The 22,517-nt window shown below is 43.8% G+C and overlaps 1 protein-coding gene across 6 annotated transcripts in view; it reads right to left on the bottom strand.

The window, feature by feature from the left end:
• Positions 1 to 22,517, bottom strand: part of LOC139228814 (PR domain zinc finger protein 2-like) — a 196,213-nt gene that overhangs the window by 100,801 nt on the left and 72,895 nt on the right. For 3 of the 6 annotated variants that reach the window (XM_070860210.1, XM_070860214.1, XM_070860213.1), the window contains exons 2-4: positions 19,154 to 19,227; positions 16,358 to 16,475; positions 14,366 to 14,469 (exon numbers count right to left, since the gene is read on the bottom strand). In XM_070860210.1, coding sequence (XP_070716311.1) covers positions 14,366 to 14,469; positions 16,358 to 16,475; positions 19,154 to 19,162 — 231 coding nt within the window. In that variant the 5' untranslated portion in view covers positions 19,163 to 19,227. Of the gene's footprint in view, positions 1 to 6,975; positions 7,066 to 14,365; positions 14,470 to 16,357; positions 16,476 to 19,153; positions 19,228 to 19,608; positions 19,768 to 22,517 lie in introns of those variants that run through there. The other 3 variants (XM_070860211.1, XM_070860212.1, XM_070860216.1) reach the window with 2 other exon arrangements.

The following is a 22,517-nucleotide window of genomic DNA, read 5'->3' as shown; positions in this document are numbered from 1 at the left end:
TCCTTATTTATACTTCTACAAATATTATACAAATAAATCCAACCTGAATAAACATTTATAAGCCAAGAAAAGATTAAATAAACCATCTTCCTACCTGTGTGAAAGTGCTTCAGCCAGGGAGAATTCTGCAGCTATTCGTGCCGCTGAGCAAGAGAGGGAGGGAGAGGGAGGGAAGAGAGGGAGGGAGAGGGAGGGAAGAGAGGGGGGGGGTCGGGGAACAGGGGGGGAGCGGGTGTCGGGTCGGGGGGGGGGGGGGGGGAGCGGGCCTTGGGTCGAGGCGGGGAGCGGGTCGGGGGGGGAGCGGGCCTCGGGTCGGGTCGGGGCGGGGAGCGGGTCTCGGGGGGGGGGGGAAGAGCGGGTCTCGGGTCTCGGGGGGGGGGGGGGGGAGCGGGTGTCGAGTCTGGTCGGGCGGGGAGCAGGAGCTGGCCGTGGGAGGAGCCTCATTCACGCAGCCCCAGTGAGGCCATTGGGCCAGGGCTAGGGGCTGCGTGCTTCGGGCCCCTCCCACACAGTTCGGCGCCTGGAGCTACTGCACTTGCGTGCCGACTGTAGCGCGCATGTGCAGAGGTCCCGGCACTGTTTTCAGCGCCGGGATCTGGCTCCGCCCCCCCCACAACTCGTGCCGGCTGCGCCGAGTGCCACAGGACCTGTAAGTCGGTGGAGAATACCGAGGATTTTTTAAGGCGCCGTTTTAGGCGTGAAAAACGGGCGCCCAGCTCGGAGGGGCGCCCGTTTTTTTTCTTGTGGAAACTTGGGCCCATAGAGTGATCATATACGCTCACAATTGTACACTGTAGGAGAGAGAATAAATCAAAAAGGGATTCAGAAAACAGTCCAGCTACATTAAGCCAAATCCAAACTACCGTTTCCCAAATGCATGATGACTGCTGACAATTGCTAAATTGGTGTAACCCATGGCATCACCTAATCCACTACTTCTTGATTGATCTCATCCACTCCTCTGCTCTTTTTAACACTGGTGCCCAGCCATGGGTTTGCCCAACATCATGATTTCTCAAATAAAAGATATGAATTGATATAGCTCTTGTTTTGTCCTATCCATGAGGTTATAATCATTTGAGACGTTTAGCAGTCCAGAACAACATTTATACACTCCCTTTATTTCCATTACAGATTTATCCGTGGTAAACTGAGTATGAGCCTTCACATGCTACCTCCAAGTATAAAGTTCCAGGTCCAGTTTCTCTTCTTGACCTGATGGCCTATAACAGATACCAACAATCAGATTTCCCCCTTGTTGTTTATATTGATCCACAATATTTCCAGAGGCAAATCGTCAATAGGCTTACCCGCAGAACAGTTACCACACTTTAAAAGTGAATCCTGCGTAAAGCACAGATGTTTTAACACAATCTGGCCCAATACAGGTATTTATCATAAATACTTTTCATTGCGTATACATAGAATGCCTAGTAAACATTAGCGCAATGGAACTTAAGAATTCACTTTAGACCTATGTGGAGCTGTAAAGTGTGGTGATCCTGGCGTTTGAGATCTGTTTGTACCCAACAAAGTCAATGCCTCTGATACACTGTACGAAATTTGTTAACAAGCAGATTTAGCCAAAGTGTACATTCAAATCAGACAAAAAACTGTACTCAACATTTAATAACCTTACTAATTGTGATTTACAATGTGATGTTACTAAATGTAGTCATCATTTTAATTATCCTACACATACTTTTACCACATTGTAATTGAATATTTGTTTTCTATTAACTGATTTGATAACAGTGCAACATTTAATTTTTGACAACTTTAATTTAACAAGTACACATCTATCAGCTACTTCCTATACAATATTGATTATTAAAGTAAAACCATAGAAATATTAACATTGCAGAATAAATTCATTTTAGATAGCTTTTAAAAATGATTGGAGAAAATAAAAGTACTTTGTTGAAATTACTCCTCCAATCTACAATGAAAAATAATTTCAAATAATATTGGTATTTCTTGCTAGGTTATTCCACAATGCCAATGAAAAAGGCATTACCTTGCATCCCATAGTTCTATTGGAAACAACGCAAGGAGGATTCACACAGTCCCAAGTACTGATCTCAGGAAACCAAGGTGTGGTTAATTGCATTTAATTATGTCAGTTGTGGAAAGTAGGCTTATTCAAAGAACTCCCTTCAACAAAAAGTCAATGAGCATTTTACTCCTGTAGCTATGCTAGATTTAGATATGGTTACTCTTACCTAGATGAACATGCTACCATCCTATAATTCTGTAGTATGGAGAAAATGCTGCTTGAAGTGAGCTAGACCGGTTCTCATTTTTACTCTTGGATGTTATGAAAGCAGGATCCCAAAACAGACTTGCATGAACCCCACACACATGCAAGAGCAACAGATCTCTCAACTGATATGGTCACATGGGAAAAGAAGTGAGGTGGTTAATCATGGTGCTGCACACAAAGCACAGGAAGGGAGGGAGGAAAACTTACACTGGATATTAATGAAAGAGGTTTAAAAGCTTCTGAGAGATTTATTGTTCTGATCCACACTTTATGAACAATGAATAAGGTCAGAGAAAGCGGAGTCAAGGGACAAACAGCAGAATGGATAGCTAGCTGGCTTCATGACAGAAAGCAGAGAGTGGGGGTAAAGGGTAGCTATTCACAGTAGCAGATGGTAGGAAGTGGTCAAGGATCAGTGCTGGGAACACTGTTATTTACAATTTACATTAACGATTTGGAATCAAAAACACAATTTCTAAATTTCGGATGACATCAAATTGGGGGGATAGTTAATACTGAGGAGGACTGCAACAAATTACAAGAAAACATTAATAAACTTTCAACACATAAATGTGAGTTATTACATTTTGGTAGGAAGAATAGGAGGTCACATTACTTGGAGGGGGCAAGTCTGGGTGGGGTAGAAGAGAAATGGATCTCGGAGTACAAATACACAAATCACAAAGTAGCAACACAGATCATCAAGGCCATTAGAAAAAGCAAACCAGGCACTAGGGCTTATTTCTAGAGGGATAGAATTGAAAAGTAGTGAGGTTATGCTAAACTTGTATCTAACCTTGGTTAGACTACACTTGAGTACTGCGTACAATTCTGGTCACCATATTAGAAAAAGGATAGAGGCTTTGGAGAGGGTGCAGAGAAGATTTACAAGGATGATACCAGAAATGCGAGAGTACACCCATCAGGAAAGGATGAACAGGCTGGGTCTCTTTTCACTTGAAAAAAGGCTGGGGGGGAGGGGGGGGGGGGGTAACCTTATTGAGGTCTTTATAAAATTATGAAAGGTTTTGATAGAATAGATTGAGTGTTTCCACTTTTCCCCTCTACCGATGTCAGGCTAACCGGTCTATAATTCCCCGTTTTCTCTCTTCCCCCTTTTTTTTTTTAAAAAGAGTGGTGTTACATTAGCTACCCTCTAGTCCATAGGAACTGATCCAGAGTCGATAGACATTGGAAAATGATCACCAATGCATGCACTATTTCTAGGGCCACTTCTGGGGAAGAGCATAAGTAGAGGCCATCAATATAAGAAAGTCACCAAGAAATCAAATAGGGAATTCAGAAGAAACTTCTTTACCCAGAGAGTGGTGAGAATGTGGAACTCGCTACCACAGGGAATAGTTGAGGCAAATAGTATAGATGCATTTAAGGAGAGGCTAGATAAGCATATGAGGGAGAAGGGAAGAGAGGGTTATGCTGAGAATAAGAGGGAGAAGGGAAGAGAGGGTTATGCTGAGAATAAGAAGAAGAAAGACAGAGGAGGCTTGCGTGGAACATAAATGCTGGCATGGACTAGTTGGGCCCAATAATGGCCTGTTTCTGTGCTGTATATCCTATGCAATGAATTGTTTCCCCACCCCCACTATTTTCCGCCAATTTTCTTCCCTTCCCTCCATGCTGAGATATGATTTCATGGATGTTCCCTGGTACTTTGGCCAAAATTTATGTAGTCAGCCTGCACAGGGAGTGTCAGAAGTGGCCCTAGAAATAGTGGATGCATTGGTGATCATTTACCAACAGTCGATCGACTCTGCATCAGTTCCTATGGACTGGAGGGCAACTAATGTAACAATACTTTTTAAAAAAGGAAGAAGAGAAAAAACAGGGAATTATAGACTGGTTAGCCTGACATCAGTAGTGGGGAACATGTTGGAAACAATTATTAAAGTTGAAATAGCAGCACATTTGGAAAGCAGTGACAGAATCGGTCCAAGTCAGCATGGATTTATGAAAGGGAAATCATGTTGATAAATCTTCTGGAATTTTTTGAGGATGTAACTAGTAGAGTGGACAAGGGAGAACCAGTGGATGTGGTGTATTTGGACTTTGAAAAGGCTTTTGATAAGGTCCCACACGAGTTTGGTGTGCAAAATTAAAGCACATGGTATTGGGGGTAATGTATGGACATAGATAAAGAACTGGTTGGCAGACAGGAAGCAGAGAGTCGGGATAAACGGGTCCTTTTCAGAATGGCAGGCAGTGACTAGTGGGGTGCCTCAGGGCTCAGTGCTGGGACCCCAGCTAGTTACAATATACATCAATGATTTAGATAAAGGAATTGAGTGTAATATCTCCAAGTTTATAGATGACACTAAGCTGGGTGGTGGTGAGAGCTGTGAGGAGGATGTTAAGAGGCTGCAGGGTGACTTGGACAGGTTAAGTGAGTGGGAATATGCATGGCAGATGCAGTATAATGTGGATAAATGTGAGGTTATCCACTTTGGTGGCAAAAATAGAAAGGCAGATTATCTGAATGGCGACAGATTAGGAAAAGGGGAGGTCCAACGAGACCTGGGTATCATGGTTCATCAGTCATTGAAACTTGGCATGCAAGTACAGCAGGCGGTGAAGGCGGCAAATGGCATGTTGGCCTTCATAACTAGGGGATTTGAGTATCGGAGCAGGGAGGTCACTGCAGTTGTACAGGGCCTTGGTGAGGCCTCACCTGGAATATTGTGTTCAGTTTTGGTCTTCTAATCTGAGGAAGGAAGTTCTAGCTATTGAGGGAGTGCAGTGAAGGTTCACCAGACTGATTCCCGGGATGGCAGGACTGACATATGAGGAGAGACTGGATCCTGGGCCTGTATTCACTGGAATTTAGATGAATGATAGGGGATCTCAGAAACATATCAAATTCTGACAGGACTGGACAGGTTAGATGCAGGAAGAATGTTCCCAATGTTGGGGAAGTCCAGAACCAGGGGTCACAGTCTAAGGATGAAGGGTAAGCCATTTAGGACTGAGATGAGGAGAAACTTCTTCACTCAGACAGTTGTCAACCTGTGGAATTCTCTACCGCAGAGAGTTGTTGATGCCAGTTCGTTAGATATATTCAAGAGGGAGTTAGATATGGCCCTTACAGCTAAAGGGATCAAGGAGTATGGACAGAAAGCAGGAAAGTGGTACTGAGGTGAATGATCAGCCATGATCTTATTGAATGGTGGTGCAGGCTCGAAGGGCCGAATGGCCGACTCCTGCACCTATTTTCTATGTTTCTATGTTTCAACTCTGAGGAGTGAGTGGCATCGCAGCCAAGCTCAATCCTGATAACTACACATGTACACTTTCCAGCAGGGGTCACCAGGTAGCAATCAGCAGCAGGAACACTCCATAACTCAGGGCACTGAGGCCAATTACATTACAGGCCAGGAATCAATCCTGGAAGAGTGTTTTCTTTGAAAAGGATCTTTCTAAGACTTGCTGGTTAGAGATCTACGTTCTCAACTTTAACTTTAAATGAAATGCAGAAATATTTTATTCTTGACCAGGTTACTTCTCCGCCATCTGCATTTTATCCTCCCGTTTGGGTCAAATGGGTGCGACTTTCTACAGAATTGTTTGAATACTCTATAGTTTAGAGATGGTTAGTTGATTAGACCAAGACCAGTGAACATAACAACAGAGGCTACGGTAGTGAGAGTGCTCAGATGGACCACTAAACAAATTCAAACTGCTCACTGCAGCAAGAAGCTGTAATATGTGATAAGTAATAATCTGAAGAGTCTAGTTCAACGTGTGATTAGATTAATAATAGGGCTGACAGCCCTCCAGATTGCCTGGGAGTCTCCTGGAATGGGAAATGGATCGCTCAGTCATTGCAGCTAGCATCAGTAGATCTTTACGTTATACATTTCCCACCACAAGTCCCATGATGTCGCCGGCTGCCACTGCAGAGAAGCCAGCACTGGCTGTGTGCCAGGCACATTTGGGTGTCGGGGATCCTGGAGAATCGCAGTGAGAGGACAGTGGGGAATGGGGTGTGCGGCCCAGCATTTTCTGCAGAGCCGGGAACAGCAGCATCAGCGTAGCCTTGAGATGAGCAACCTGTTGTGTATGGAGAAAGAGTCAGACTGAACATTGTGTTCAGTAACGTGTGACCTTGGTCTTTTATTGCAGGTCTCCAGAGTGCCTCTCCAACCTGTGAAGCCTCCTTAAATACCTGTGCTCCCAAGAGATTATGGGATCCCTTGGGGCTCCATGGGGATGAGCCCTCTGGTGGCTGTACAGAGTAAATATAAGTTTACATATATAACACAACCAGTAATGGGGTGACTGAAACTTGGGGACTTTGTGAGTAAACAGTGAAAAATGGTTTCCACCAGTAGATAAATGGGGAACATGAGGACAGAGACTGAGGATTCCCACTGGAAGAACCAAAGGAGAAGGGAGAAGGAAGGTTCTTAAACTGAGGGCTATTAGACCACAGGATGCTTCACCACAAATAATCTGGGCTTGTAAAAAGTGGCATCTATTGAGGAGCCTGATCGCACCTTGCACAGAGATGGGGAATTCTGGCTGTAGTTTCAGGGCGAGTATCAGCAGGTTAAAAATGACTTTAGGTAAGAAATCAGGGCAGTTAACCTATTACTACCAGTTAAATATAGATGAGAGGAATGGGAGTGTTACCAGTATAACGATTAGTTATCGGTGCAATTTCAGTGAGTTACTAGTGGAATTAAAGTTCCTCCCACCTCAGGTTTCCCTTCTGCGAATCACTCCTCCATCTTTGATTTCCCCTCTACCAGACCCTGTGTTTCCCTTCTCCGCCTGCTCATGGGTGGCCTCCTGGTTCTTAGAAGTTAACTGCTTGTTGCACCTGCATGTTAAGCAAGCAAATGGTATGTTGGCCTTTATTACAAGAGGATTTGAGTACAAGAGTAAAGATGTCTTACTGCAATTATATAGGGCCCTGGTGAGACCACACCTGGAGTATTGTGTATAGTTTTGGTCACCTTACTTCAGGAAGGATAGAAACATAGAAAATAGGTGCAGGAGTAGGCCATTCGGCCCTTCGAGCCTGCACCACCATTTGATAAGATAATAGCTGATCGTTCCCTCAGTACCCCTTTCCTGCTTTCTCTCCATACCCCTTAATCCCTTTAGCCATAAGGGTCATGACTAACTCGCTCTTGAATATATCCAATGAATTGGCCTCAACAACTCTCTGCGGTAGGGAATTCCATAAGTTAACAACTCAGTGAAGACATTTCTCCTCATCAGTTCTAAATGGCCTACCCCTTATCCTCAGACTGTGTCCCCTGGTTCTGGACTTCCCCAACATCGGGAACATTCTTCCCGCATCTAACCTGTCCAGTCCCGTCAGAATCTTATATGTTTCCATGGGATTCCGTCTCATCCTTCTAAACTCCAGTGTATAAAGGCCCAGTTGATTCAGTCTCTCATGTGTCAATCCAGCCATCCCTGGAATCAGTCTGGTAAACCTTCGCTGTACTCCCTCAATAGCAAGAACGTCCTTCCTCAGATTAGGAGACCAAAACTGAACAATATTCAAGGTGAGGCCTCACCAAGGCCCTGTACAACTGCAGTAAGACCTCCCTGCTCCTATACTCAAATCCTCTAGCTATGAAGGCCAACATACCATTTGAACATAAGAACATAAGAATTAGGAACAGGAGTAGGCCATCTAGCCCCTCGAGCCTGCTCCGCCATTCAACAAGATCATGGCTGATCTGGCCGTGGACTCAGCTCCACTTACCCGCCCTGCTCCCCATAACCCTTAATTCCCTTATTGGTTAAAAATCTATCTATCTGTGACTTGAATACATTCAATGAGCTAGCCTCAACTGCTTCCTTGGGCAGAGAATTCCACAGATTCACAACCCTCTGGGAAAATAAATTCCTTCTCAACTCGGTTTTAAATTGGCTCCCCCGTATTTTGAGGTGTGCCCCCCAGTTCTAGTCTCCCCGACCAGTGGAAACAACCTCTCTGCCTCTATCTTGTCTATCCCTTTCATTATTTTAAATGTTTCTATAAGATCACCCCTCATCCTTCTGAATTCCAACAAGTAAAGACCCAGTCTACTCAATCATCATAAGATAACCCCTCAACTCCGGAATCAGCCTCGTGAATCGTCTCTGTACCCCCTCCAAAGCTAGTATATCCTTCCTTAAGTAAGGTGACCAAAACTGCACGCAGTACTCCAGGTGCGGCCTCACCAATACCCTATATAGTTGCAGAAGGACCTCCCTGCTTTTGTACTCCATCCCTCTCGCAATGAAGGCCAACATTCCATTCGCCTTCCTGATTACCTGCTGCACCTGCAAACTAACTTTTTGGGATTTGAAGGGGCTGCTCCTGAAATTCTGGCTGCACTTCAGTCCCACTCTCCTGATCTTTGGGCACCCTGTGCGGAGGGGAGCGGGTAGGTCCGAAGGCCTCCTCGTAGGACTGCTCCTGGGCACGGCCAAGGGTGCCATCAGCCGGTCCAGGCAGCGGGCGGTCGAGGGGGTCGTTCAACCTGACTGCCTGCCTCTCTTCCGCTCTTACATCCGGTCCAGGGTGTCCTTGGAGATGGAGCACGCGGTGTCCACCGGTACGCTCGCGGCCTTCCGCGAGAGGTGGGCACCGGAGGGACTGGAGTGCATCATCACGCCCGGCAACCAAATTTTAATTTGATTTTACGTTTTTTAAGTTTAATTTGTTTTAATTGCCGGTGCTTTTAGTGTCCCCCTCTCCTTTTATAGGGGGCACTGGAAAAAAGGAAAAATTTGATTTTAGTGCCCAAAAAAAAAAACAAAAAAAAAAAAGGGCCTTGTAAATGTCTTGTGTGTGTCATCCAGGTCGGGTGGCACGGATACATGTTTTATGTTTTCGCAGGTAAACTCAAAAGAGTTTCATGCACAAGGACCCCCAGGTCCCTCTGCACCGCAGCATGTTGTAATTTCTCCCCATTCAAATAATATTTCCTTTTACTGTTTTTTTCCCCCCCAAGGTGGATGACCGCACACTTTCCGACATTGTATTCCATCTGCCAAACCTTAGCCCATTCGCTTAACCTATCTAAATCTCTTTGCAGCCTCTGTGTCCTCTATACAACCCGCTTTCCCACTAATCTTTGTGTCATCTGCAAATTTTGTTGCACGACACTCTGTCCCCTCTTCCAGGTCATCTATGTATATTGTAAACAGTTGTGGTCCCAGCACCGATCCCTGTGGCACACCACTAACCACCGATTTCCAACCCGAAAAGGACCCATTTATCCCGACTCTCTGCTTTCTGTTAGCCAGCCAATTCTTGATCCATGCTAATACATTTCCGCTGACTCGACTCCGCGTACCTTTATCTTCTGCAGTAACCTTTTGTGTGGCACCTTATCGAATGCCTTTTGAAAATCTAAATACACCACATCCATCGATACACCTCTATCCACCATGCTCGTTATATCCTCAAAGAATTCCAGTAAATTAGTTAAACATGATTTTTCCCTTCATGAATCCATGCTGCGTCTGCTTGATTGCACTATTCCTATCTCGATGTCCCGCTATTTCTTCCTTAATGATAATTTCAAGCATTTTCCCCACTACAGATGTTAAACTAACCTTTTGTCTGCCCCCTTTTTTAAACAGAGGCGTTACATTAGCTGCTTTCCAATCGGCTGGTACCTCCCCAGAGTCCAGAGAATTTTGGTAGATTATAACGAATGCATCTGCTATAACTTCCACCATCTCTTTTAATACCCTGGGATGCATTTCATCAGCACCAGGGGACTTGTCTACCTTGAGTCCCATTAGCCTGTCCAGCACTACCCCACTAGTGATAGTGATTGTCTCAAGGTCCTCCCTTCCCACATTCCTGTGACCAGCAATTTCTGGCATGGTTTTTGTGTCTTCCACTGTAAAGACCGAAGCAAAATAATTGTTTAAGGTCTCAGCCATTTCCACATTTTCCATTATTAAATCCCCCTTCTCATCTTCTAAGGGACCAACATTTACTTTAGTCACTCTTTTCCGTTTTATATATCTGTAAAAGCTTTTACTATCCGTTTTTATGTTTTGCGCAAGTTTACCTTCGTAATCCATCTTTCCTTTCTTTATTGCTTTCTTAGTCATTCTTTGCTGTCGTTTAAAATTTTCCCAATCTTCTATTTTCCCACTAACCTTGGCCACCTTGTACGCATTGGTTTTTAATTTGATACTCTCCTTTATTTCCTTGGTTATCCATGGCTGGTTATCCCTTCTCTTACCGCCCTTCTTTTTCACTGGAATATATTTTTGTTGAGCACTATGAAAGAGCTCCTTAAAAGTCCTCCACTGTTCCTCAATTATGCCACCGTTTATAGTCTGTGTTTCCAGTCTACTTTAGCCAACTCTGCCCTCATCCCACTGTAGTCCCCTTTGTTGAAGCATAGTACGCTCGTTTGAGACACTACTTCCTCACCCTCAATCTGTATTACAAATTCAACCATACTGTGATCACTCATTCCGAGAGGATCTTTTACTAGGAGATCGTTTATTATTCCTGTCTCATTACACAGGACCAGATCCAAGATAGCTTGCTCCCTTGTAGGTTCTGTAGCATACTGTTCTAAGAAACAATCCCATATGCATTCTATGAATTCCTCCTCCAGGCTACCTCGTGCGATTTGATTTGACCAATCGATATGTAGGTTAAAATCCCCCATGATTACTGCCGTTCCTTTTTGCCTTCTTCACCGCCTACTGTACCTGCATGCCAACTTTCAATGACTGATGAACCATGACACCCAGGTCTCGTTGCATCTCACCTTTTCCTAATCTGCCGCCATTCAGATAATATTCTGCCTTCGCGTTTTTGCCCCCAAAGTGGATAACCTCACATTTATCCACATTATACTGCATCTGCCATGCATTTGCCCACACACCTAACCTGTCCAAGTAACCCTGCAGCCTCTTAGCATCCTCCTCACGGCTCACACTGCCACCCAGTTTAGTGTCATCTGCAAACTTGGAGATATTACTCTCAATTCCTTCAGCTAAATCAGTAATATATATTGTAAAGAGCTGGGGTCCCAGCACTGAGCCCTGCGGCACCCCACTAGTCACTGCCTGCCATTCTGAAAAGGATCCGTTTATCTCGACTCTCTGCTTCTCGTCAGTACATTACCCCCAATACCATGTGCTTTAATTTTGCACACCAATCTCGTGTGGGACCTTGTCAAAAGCCTTTTGAAAGTCCAAATACACCACATCATTCTCCATTGTCCACTCGACTACTTACATCCTCAAAAAATTCCATAAGATTTGTTAAGCATGATTTCCCTTTCAGAAAACCATGCCGACTTGGACCAATCCAGTCACTGCTTTCCAAATATCTTTAATAATTGATTCCAACATTTTCCCCTGATGTCAGGCTAACCGGTCTATAATTACCTGTTTTCTCTCTCCACCTTTTTTAAAAAGTGGTGTTATATTAGCTACTCTCCAGTCCATAGGAACTGATGCAGAGTCGATAGACTGTTGGAAAATGATCACCAATGCATCCACTATTTCTATGGCCACTTCCTTAAGTACTCTGGGATGCAGACTATCAGCCCCCGGGGATTTATCGGCCTTCAAACTCATCAATTTCCCAACACGATTTCCCGCCCAATAAGGATATCCTTCAGTTCCTCCTTCTCACTAGACCCTCGGTCCCCTTGTACTTCCGGAAGGTTATTTATGTCTTCCTTCGTGAATACAGAACCAAAGTATTTGTTCAACTGGTCTGCCATTTCTTTGTTCCGCATTATAAATTCACCTCAATCTGACTACAAGGGACCTACGTTGGTCTTCACTAATCTTTTTCTCTTGCCATAGAGGGAGTGCAACGAAGGTTCACCAGACTGATTCCTGGGATGGGGGGGGGGGGGGGATTGTCCTATGAGAAGAGATTGAGTAGAAGAGGCCTATACTCTGCAGAGTTTAGATGAATGATAAGTGATCGCATTGAAACATACAACATTCTTACAGGGCTGACAGGGTAGATGTTTTCCCTGGCTGGGGAGTCTAGAACTAGTGGTCACAATCTCAGAACAAGGGGTCGGCCATTTAGGACTGAGATGAGGAGAAATTGCTTTACTCAAAAGGTGGTGAATCTTTTGAATTCTCTACCCCAGAGGGCTATGGAGGTTCAGTCATTGAGTATATTCAACACAGAGATTGATAGATTTTTGGAATATTAAGAGAATCAAGGGATATGGGGATAGTGCAGGAAAGTGGAGTTGAGGTAGATGATCAGCCATGATCTTAGTGAATGGTGGAGCAGACTCGAGGGGGCCAAGTGGCCCACTCCTGCTCCTAATTCTTATGTTCTTGGAACGTCTCAAAACAGCTGCTGGTGTGAAACCATGAGCAAATCTACTCAACTACAGGGGACTCAGCCATTGTAAAGGTAAATGCAACAACATTTGTTGAGGTCACAGGATTAAATGTCACATGGTCAGAACTTCACATGATCAAGCCTCCAGGAATGTCTCCAGAGTCAGCAACCCTAACCAATGATAAAAGTAAAATTCTAAAAAACTGGGGAGAAAAAAAAAAGATACAAAACAATTTTATCAATGCCATATATCTTATCCATTCATGATCACCATCCAGTGAACTCTACAAGGTGCAAATATCGGGCAAGGATCAGCTGTGACGCCTGTCATGATGGAATAGTCTTCCAACACTCAGCGTCTCATCTCATACATGAAGAATGGCCATTTTGGTCAGGTGCTAGAGAGCTGCCGGGTTCCATGGAACAGTATCCCAGCAGCAGTCAATGCCTTGAGGAGTGGAAGGGAGAGAATATTAAATCCCTGCTTGTGGCCACCATCACCATGACCCGTGCTGGTAAAATAGGAACACATTGGCAATGGGGAAGACGGATTTGGACTCAGTTTTAACATTCATCATGCGAGAATAGCTTTAATGTCGAGGCTCACACATGGGGTACTGGAGCTGGCAGGTGGAGGAACACAATACATTACATTGCTGAACCTTTTGAATACTTTTTGACATTTTCTGTCATACATCGTAAAAGGCAAGCTTCAAACACAACGTACTGTGTATTATCCACATTAATTATTGCAACACATTATCTTCACTCACTCCGTGCTCATTCCTCAACATAAAATGAGTTGTAAAAACAGGCTGGCTGCTATGCAAATTATTTTAAAAAACAAAATCAATACCAGCTTTGCATATCCCAAAATCACCTTTACCCCACAGTATTTCCTTTCCATCAACAGTCTCAAATAATCCAACATTATTAAAAACACACTGGTATATATAGACAAGAACTTTCAAGCAACTGCCTCAATTTGTTTTAAAAAATGGTAGCAGATTACTTTAATTTTGTATCAAATGTACCGTAAATAAAAATCACAAAGTTCACTTGAAAGTTTAGTTTGGGTTTTCTACTTTCACTTGATATGCAGCATGCCAGATGATGCAGACAACCATTAAGGATCAGCTGAGTTAAGACCAGACACAAACGCATGCCTTTTCATTCTGTGACAGAGCACAATAAGTACATGCATTGTTCCACAAGGCCAGCACAGCATCCATAATTTAAACACAAAATGTAGAGCAAAAGGTAAGCTACCGAGTTTCAGTTCATAAAATATGTCAAAACAATTTTTGCTTTCGAACAGATCTGCATTTAAAATGGTGAAATTTCGGAGTTCCTGCACGTCAGATACACAGATAATCCAACAAGAGTGAAGCAATTTATGACAGATTAATCTCCAATGACTTGAGTTGGCAAGTTAGTATTTTTGAAATGAACCTTCTCACAAAAACATTGTTAAAAATCTGAAGTAACCTTTTTTTATATAAAGAAAAAGACAAAGTGATACTTTAAATGTCTGCTGAAACATCGTAGGTGACAATTTTTCATTTCCTGCAGCAGAGATGGGAACAGGAGGAATAAAGTCGACGGTTGAAGCATGTAACTCCAAAGTTAATCATAGTTAGTTTGGTAAAAAAATAAAATGTATTTTTCAGTAATCAGACATTTAATGTACATTCACAAGCAGACTGAGTTGATAGATATTTGTTCACAAAACCAGTTAAGCATTTTAAATGTCACTAGCTACCTGGAATCTAGACAGCCCTTACCTCCCACATATACACATTGTTCTTGACCTGGGATTTTTTCTTCTTTTCTCCTGAAAATGGACCATATTTTCTGCCTTTCTGAATGGATCTTGTGGCCCACACACCTGAAAGAGAAAGTTTTATGAAGCCATGCAACCAAGACTTCTTAACATTAAAACTTTTTATTTTAGCTGAGAAAATGCTCACTTTAAATGAGAGACTATATTAGAGTGTAATATTGGGCCCAAGTTTCGGGCCGCGCCTAGAACGGCGCAGCCCCGACCTGGACGCCCGTTTTTCGCGCCACAAAGTGCGCCTAAAAAAAATTTAGATTCTCCGGCTCCCTGCTGGTCCTCTGGAGTCAGGCGCGGCGCAGCACGAGCTGTAGGGGGCGGAGCTCGGTCCCTGCGCTGAAAACAGTGCCGGGACCTCTGCGCATGCGCGCTACATGCATGCCCCCCCCCCCCCCCCCCGAACCCGACCCGCGCTCCCCCTGACCCGACCCAACACCACCTACCTGTAAATCTGGTGCTGGGGACGGGCCCTGCCCGAAATCTTGGGCCCGGCCGGTTCAGCCTCCCCCCCTTCCCTCTTCTCCTTTCCCCCCACTTTCCCCTTCTCCTTTCCCCCCCTTTCCCCTTCTCCCCCCTCCCCTTCTCCTCTCCCCCATTCCCAACCCCCCTCGCTGTCAGAAACATAGGCACTGACAGACAGAGAGTGAGAGACACACACAGACAGACAGAGAGATAGAGAAACTGACAGAGACACACTGGGTGGGGGGGGGGGGGGGGATCCCAGCATGCTGTTGGAGGGCTCCTGGTGCTGCAGTCGGTAAGTAGAAAATGTTTTTATTTATTGATTTAAAAAAAAATGTTTTCTTATTAATTTTTTTTGATTGAGTTATTGGTTGATTTATTGATGTTTTTATCATTTATTATTGATGATGGCTGTTTATTTGTAAAACTGAAGTGTTTAATGTTTGTAAACTTCTCTTTTAAACCCCCCCCCCATTCCCTACGCCTGATTTGTAACCTACGCCTGATTTTCTAAAGTGTAGACAAGGTTTTTTCGAGCGTACAAAAATCTTCACTTACTCCATTCTAAGTTAGTTTGGAGTAAGTTTTCACTGCCGAAACTTTGAAAACAGGCGTAAGTGGCCGGACACGCCCCCTTTTGAAAAAAACAATTCTGTTCTAAAGTGAAACTGTTCTAACTGACTAGAACTGGAGCAAACTAAATGCCGAGAATTTGAATTTTTAAGATACTCCGTTCTACACCAGTTGCTCCAAAAAAATCAGGAGCAACTGAGGCCGAAACTTGGGCCCTGTATGTGGAGTTTTCTCCAGAACACTTGCTAATTACATCACTGCAGAAATGCTGGTCACTGGTCAAGCCCGATGTAACATTCCTAAATGGTTTGCTCACCAGCTCAGTTGTAACTGACTCCTACAAACCAGGGAGGACCTAGATTTCATCACTCATCCATGCCGAGTTAGCTGATCTCAGCCAGAACAGCAGCAGGGATATTACAATTGGCCTCTGCATGCCTGCTGGGGCAGGGGGGGAAAAGAGAGGGGGAGCGGGAAATAAAAAGCAGCTATGGCCCCATTCTAGGTCACTATGCAGGTGAACCCTAGATGAGAACATTGTTGAAAATTTACCAAAAAAAAAAATTGTTGTCCAGTCAGTACATCCAGAACCAGCAGGTGTTAAACATTTATATTGGCAATAGACTGCCGTGTAATAGTGCTGAAATAGTGATTCTTTCCTCAATGTCTGCACAATAAAGCAGTGTGCATACAATTATAAGATTTTTTTTTTCCCCCAGTCGGTGTCCACTTCGCATAGCATTCACTCTACAAAGTCCCTGCCCAAAACTGGGCTAATACAAAATGAGAAAAAACAGAAGTTAAAATAATGTGTACAAACTTCAAGCTTCTCAAAGACAAAATCTAACTTTCTATAGGTGCTGGTCATCTTTAGGTTCAAGAAATGTTATGTAAAAACACTCACCTATGCGCTTTTCATCAACCGCTGACTGTTGTAAAGTCACCTCTTGAGGGAGTCCTTTCAACACACGCTGAGGCACATCAGCTAACATCTCCACTTTAGATGCAGGCACTGGATTGTTCTGCAAATTAAGAGTTATAACAAAGATGTATATATGAGGTTGGTTATTATAAGCTCGTTGAAAGAAAAAACAAGGAACTTGTAACTGGGGATTCAGAATGCACTTTCTATTCTCAAATGGTCAGCTAACCCACTGGAAAATAAAGACTTGGATTTACAGAAAATGTACTTTGCATACAATGATACAATGAGTTACTTTGAACTGCAGTTGAATGTGTTCTGTAGGCAAACAACTTTTGGTGATGTTGGCCAGGACAATCCTCACTCTTTACATAGTACCATTGGATTGTTAACATGCACAAGCAGACGGGGCATTCGTTACATCTCAAATGGGGAGTTACCTGGCCCAATGGAGCCGCAAGTTTATCCAGTCAGTAACGGAGTCAAGCATGTCAGGAAGGGCCCAATCTCAATCCCTGTTCTATGTTGAGTTAGTTAATCTTAGCTAGATCATCAGTACATCATTACAAATTACCTCGATCCCTTGAATTTGGAGATGAAAAAGAATGCCAGCAAAATATCCCTAACCTTCATTAACCAGAAACACTTGTTGGAAAAGTGTCTGTAAAGACAGGATCAGCTACAATAACCCTGCAGTCAAAAACTACCTGACAGTCATGATCAATGCTCACATAAAATTAATGCCATTTGGTCTGATGAAAGGCCATCGATTTGAAACGTTAACTTTGTTTCTCTCCCCACAGATGCTGCCTGACCTGCTGAGTATTTGCAGCATTTTCTGTTTTTATTTCAGATTTCCAGCATCCACAGTATTTTGTTTTTGTGCTTTAAAAAGACATTGAAAACAGGAGAAAGATGGAGTATGAATACAAATTCCTCAGCAATGAAAGGGGAGATATTGCTTACAGTATTTCTGAAGACAATCAAACACGAGTATGATTCCTCCTCAGACAGATGGGCTGGAATCTGGGATTTGTACTAGAATTACATCCTTTGTGACTGTGACAAAAGTAAACTATCCTTCCTCCTCCTCCTTGACTTGTCTGCAGCCTTTGATACAGTTGACCACTCCATCCTTCTCCAATGCTTCTCCATTGTTTTTCCAGCTGGATGGGACTGCATTCACCTGGTTCCATTCTTATCTATCTAATCGTAGTCAGAGAATCTCCTCCAACAGTTTCTCTTCCCGCTCTCACATCATTACCGCTGGTATCCCTCTAAGGATCCATCCTTGCCCCCACCCCGCTATTTCTCAACTACATGCTGCCCTTTAGCAACATCATCCGAAAACACCGCATCAGTTTCCACATGTACGCTGACAACACCCAGCTCTACCTCACCATCACTTCTCTCAACCTCTCCACGGTCTCTAAATTGTCAGACTGCTTGTCCAACATCCAGTTCTGGATGAGCAGAAATGTTGTCCAATTAAATGTTGGGAAGACTAAAGCCATTGGTTTCAGTCCCCACCACAAACTCCGTTCCCTAGCCACTGACCCAATATCCGGCCGAGGCTGAATCACTCTCTTCACAACCTTGGTGTTCTATTTGACCCCGAGCACTTATCAGTGGCATAACCAAGACCGCTTATTTCCACCTCCATAACATCGCCCATCTCCGAACTTGCCTTAGCTCATCTGCTGTTGAAACTCTCATTCATGCCTTTGTTACTTCTAGACTTGACTATTCCAACGTACTCCTGGCATTCTATCTTACGTAAACTTGAGGTCATCCAAAACTCGGCTGCCATGTCTTAACTTGCACCAAGTCCTGTTTACCCATCATCCCTGTGCTCGCTGACCTACATTGGTTCCAGGTTAAGCAATGCCTTGATTTCAAAATCATTACTTTCAAATCCCTCCATGGCCTCGCCCATTCCTATCTCTAATCTCCTCCAGCCCCACAGCTGCTTCTCCCCCCCACCCACAGATGTCTGCGCTCCTCTAATTTTGCCCTCTTGAACATCCCTGATTATAATAGCTCAACCATTGGTGACCATGCCTTCTGTTGCCTAGGTCCTAAGCTCTGAAATTCTCTGCCCAAACTTCTCCATCTCGCTACTTCTCTTTCGTCCTTTAAGACGCTCCAGCCCTACAACCCTCCGGGAAGATATCTGCACTTCTCCAATTCTGGCCTCTTGTGCATCCCTGATTTTAAATCGCTCCACCATTGGCGGCCGTGCCTTCAGCTGCCTAGGCCCGAAGCTTCGAAATTCCCTCCCACAACCTCTCCACCTCGCTGTCCTCCTTTAAGATGTTCCTTAAAACCTACCTCTTTGACAAAGCTTTTGGTTTTACTACACTGAAGGCGCTATATAAATACAAGTTGTTGTTGTAGAATGGATGCAGAGCAGGGTGAACCACCAATACCATGATTGGGAAAATTATCCAGCTACTAACTTTTAGTCTTCAATGCAAATCTCTTTCAGATCCAGGAAATGTTAAACCACATCTCAAATAAAGAGAATCATCATGGCCCAGAAATACATGTTGGATGACCATGAAACCAGAAAGGGATTTAAAACAAGAGTTTGTGGCCAAGGGGGAAAGAGAAACACCCCCATCCCACCACCACATTTTCTTCCTTTCTCAAGGCCTCCTTGTTCTTTGTCCAAGTCTTTTCATTTTGTCCCCACTCAGCAGAGTGTGAAAGTTAATAAATAATAAAAACACACAATCCATTAAACAATGAAAGGAGCTGAATTGCATTTAAACTCACTTCCTCCATTGTGAGCTACAGGGTCTCTTGCTAATAAGTACCTCTTCTGATTGATCAGTCATTGGCTCACATCACTGCAAAACAAAGTGAAAGCAGATCTTAAAGTTGCAATAACATTACAATTCGTTCAGTATTTATTTGAAATGGTAATTTAGTACTACAAGAGATGGAACATTCCATGTGTCAGAGACTTGGATACCTCCCCTTTTTTCATGTTCATGTAACCCATGACATAGGCTGGAAATGTGACTTCACTAGTTTTTTTCCAAAAAGATAACTGATACCACAGTTCAGTGAGGATGTTTAGAAGTGGATACCTTACCATACAGTGCTAATAGGCCCTTATAAGACAAAATGTTATCCTTCTACTAACTTTACTATCCCAAATCGCCTTGCTCGTCCATTGGATGAGACAACCCAATTACAAACCGCGATATCCACTTTCTGGCCAATACCTGCAGAGCCCAGGATCCATTTTGTATCCGACTGGCTACATCTCACAATTTGTGAGCTTTTCAAAATGGTTTGGATGGTGACCAACACAACTGCAAACACTTCAAACAGACGTGCACAAGGCATGGGAACAAGTCCGAACCAGACATGCAACACGAAAGCTGTGAAAGATTAAAATGTGCAATGATTAATAAAGAATCATAAATGCACAGAGTACATGATACTCACATCTTACTGATTATAGATGGGCGAGAAGCAAGCTGCGAACACAGCCAAAACATAGAAACATAGAAACATAGAAAATAGGTGCAGGAGCAGGCCATTCAGCCCTTCTAGCCTGCACCGCCATTCAATGAGTTCATGGCTGAACATGAAACTTCAGTACCCCCTTCCTGCTTTCTCGCCATAACCCTTGATCCCCCGAGTAGTAAGGACTTCATCTAACTCCCTTTTGAATATATTTAGTGAATTGGCCTCAACTACTTTCTGTGGTAGAGAATTCCACAGGTTCACCACTCTCTGGGTGAAGAAGTTTCTCCTCATCTCGGTCCTAAATGGCTTACCCCTTATCCTCAGACTGTGACCCCTGGTTCTGGACTTCCCCAACATTGGGAACATTCTTCCTGCATCTAACCTGTCTAAACCCGTCAGAATTTTAAACGTTTCCATGAGGTCCCCTCTCATTCTTCTGAACTCCAGTGAATACAAGCCCAGTTGATCCAGTCTTTCTTGATAGGTCAGTCCCACCATCCCGGGAATCAGTCTGGTGAATCTTCGCTGCACTCCCTCAATAGCAAGAATGTCCTTCCTCAAGTTAGGAGACCAAAACTGTACACAATACTCCAGGTGTGGCCTCACCAAGGCCCTATACAACTGTAGCAACACCTCCCTGCCCCTGTACTCAAATCCCCTCGCTATGAAGGCCAACATGCCATTTGCTTTCTTAACCGCCTGCTGTACCTGCATGCCAACCTTCAATGACTGATGTACCATGACACCCAGGTCTCGTTGCACCTTCCCTTTTCCTAATCTGTCACCATTCAGATTATAGTCTGTCTCTCTGTTTTTACCACCAAAGTGGATAACCTCACATTTATCCACATTATACTTCATCTGCCATGCATTTGCCCACTCACCGAACCTATCCAAGTCACTCTGCAGCCTAATAGCATCCTCCTCGCAGCTCACACTGCCACCCAACTTAGTGTCATCCGCAAATTTGGAGATACTGCATTTAATCCCCTCATTTAAATCATTAATGTACAATGTAAACAGCAGGGGCCCCAGCACAGAACCTTGCGGCACCCCACTAGTCACTGCCTGCCATTCTGAAAAGTACCCGTTTACTCCTACTCTTTGCTTCCTGTCTGACAATCAGTTCTCAATCCACGTCAGCACACTACCCCCAATCCCATGTGCTTTAACTTTGCACATTAATCTCTTGTGTGGGACCTTGTCGAAAGCCTTCTGAAAGTCCAAATATACCACATCAACTGGTTCTCCTTTGTCCACTTTACTGGAAACATCCTCAAAAAATTCCAGAAGATTTGTCAAGCATGATTTCCCTTTCACAAATCCATGCTGACTTGGACCTATCATGTCACCATTTTCCAAATGCGCTGCTATGACATCCTTAATAATTGATTCTATCATTTTACCCACTACTGAGGTCAGGCTGACCGGTCTATAATTCCCTATTTTCTCTCTCACTCCTTTTTTTAAAAAGTGGGGTTACATTGGCTACCCTCCACTCGATAGGAACTGATCCAGAGTCAATGGAATGTTGGAAAATGACTGTCAATGCATCCGCTATTTCCAAGGCCACCTCCTTAAGTACTCTGGGATGCAGTCCATCAGGCCCTGGGGATTTATTGGCCTTCAATCCCATCAATTTCCCCAACACAATTTCCCGACTAATAAAGATTTCCCTCAGTTCCCCCTCCTTACTAGACTCTCTGACCCCTTTTATATCCGGAAGGTTGTTTGTGTCCTCCTTAGTGAATACTGAACCAAAGTACTTGTTCAATTGGTCTGCCATTTCTTTGTTCCCCCTTATGACTTCCCCTGATTCTGACTGCAGGGGACCTACGTTTGTCTTTACTAACCTTTTTCTCTTTACTTACCTATAGAAACTTTTGCAATCCGCCTTAATGTTCCCTGCAAGCTTCTTCTCGTACTCCATTTTCCCTGCCCTAATCAAACCCTTTGTCCTCCTCTGCTGAGTTCTAAATTTCTCCCAGTCCCCGGGTTCGCTGCTATTTCTGGCCAATTTGTATGCCACTTCCTTGGCTTTAATACTATCCCTGATTTCCCTAGATAGCCACGGTTGAGCCACCTTCCCTTTTTTATTTTTACGCCAGACAGGAATGTACAATTGTTGTAATTCATCCATGCGGTCTCTAAATGTCTGCCATTGCCCATCCAGTCAACCCCCGAAGTATCATTCGCCAATCTATCCTAGCCAATTCACGCCTCATACCTTCAAAGTTACCCTTCTTTAAGTTCTGGACCATGGTCTCTGAATTAACTGTTTCATTCTCCATCCTAATGCAGAATTCCACCATATTATGGTCACTCTTCCCCAAGGGGCCTCGCACAATGAGATTGCTAATTAATCCTCTCTCATTACACAACACCCAGTCTAAGATGGCCTCCCCCCTAGTTGGTTCCTCGACATATTGGTCTAGAAAACCATCCCTTATGCACTCCAGGAAATCCTCCTCCACCGTATTGCTTCCAGTTTGGCTAGCCCAATCTATGTGCATATTAAAGTCATCCATTAAAACGTAGGGTGTTTAAAGCTGCCAATTATCGGTAAATTACCCTCCTGGTAAGTTACATTTCAACAAAACTCCCAGGGCACTTGAGGCATTAGAGCAAAGATAGTGTTAGTTAAAATGCACTTTTAAGT

This window comes from Pristiophorus japonicus, chromosome 18, assembly GCF_044704955.1.
Source record: "Pristiophorus japonicus isolate sPriJap1 chromosome 18, sPriJap1.hap1, whole genome shotgun sequence".
Lineage (NCBI taxonomy): Eukaryota > Metazoa > Chordata > Chondrichthyes > Pristiophoridae > Pristiophorus > Pristiophorus japonicus.
Note: the sequence above shows the minus strand (reverse complement) of the source record. Positions and strands in the feature narration are given on the sequence as shown.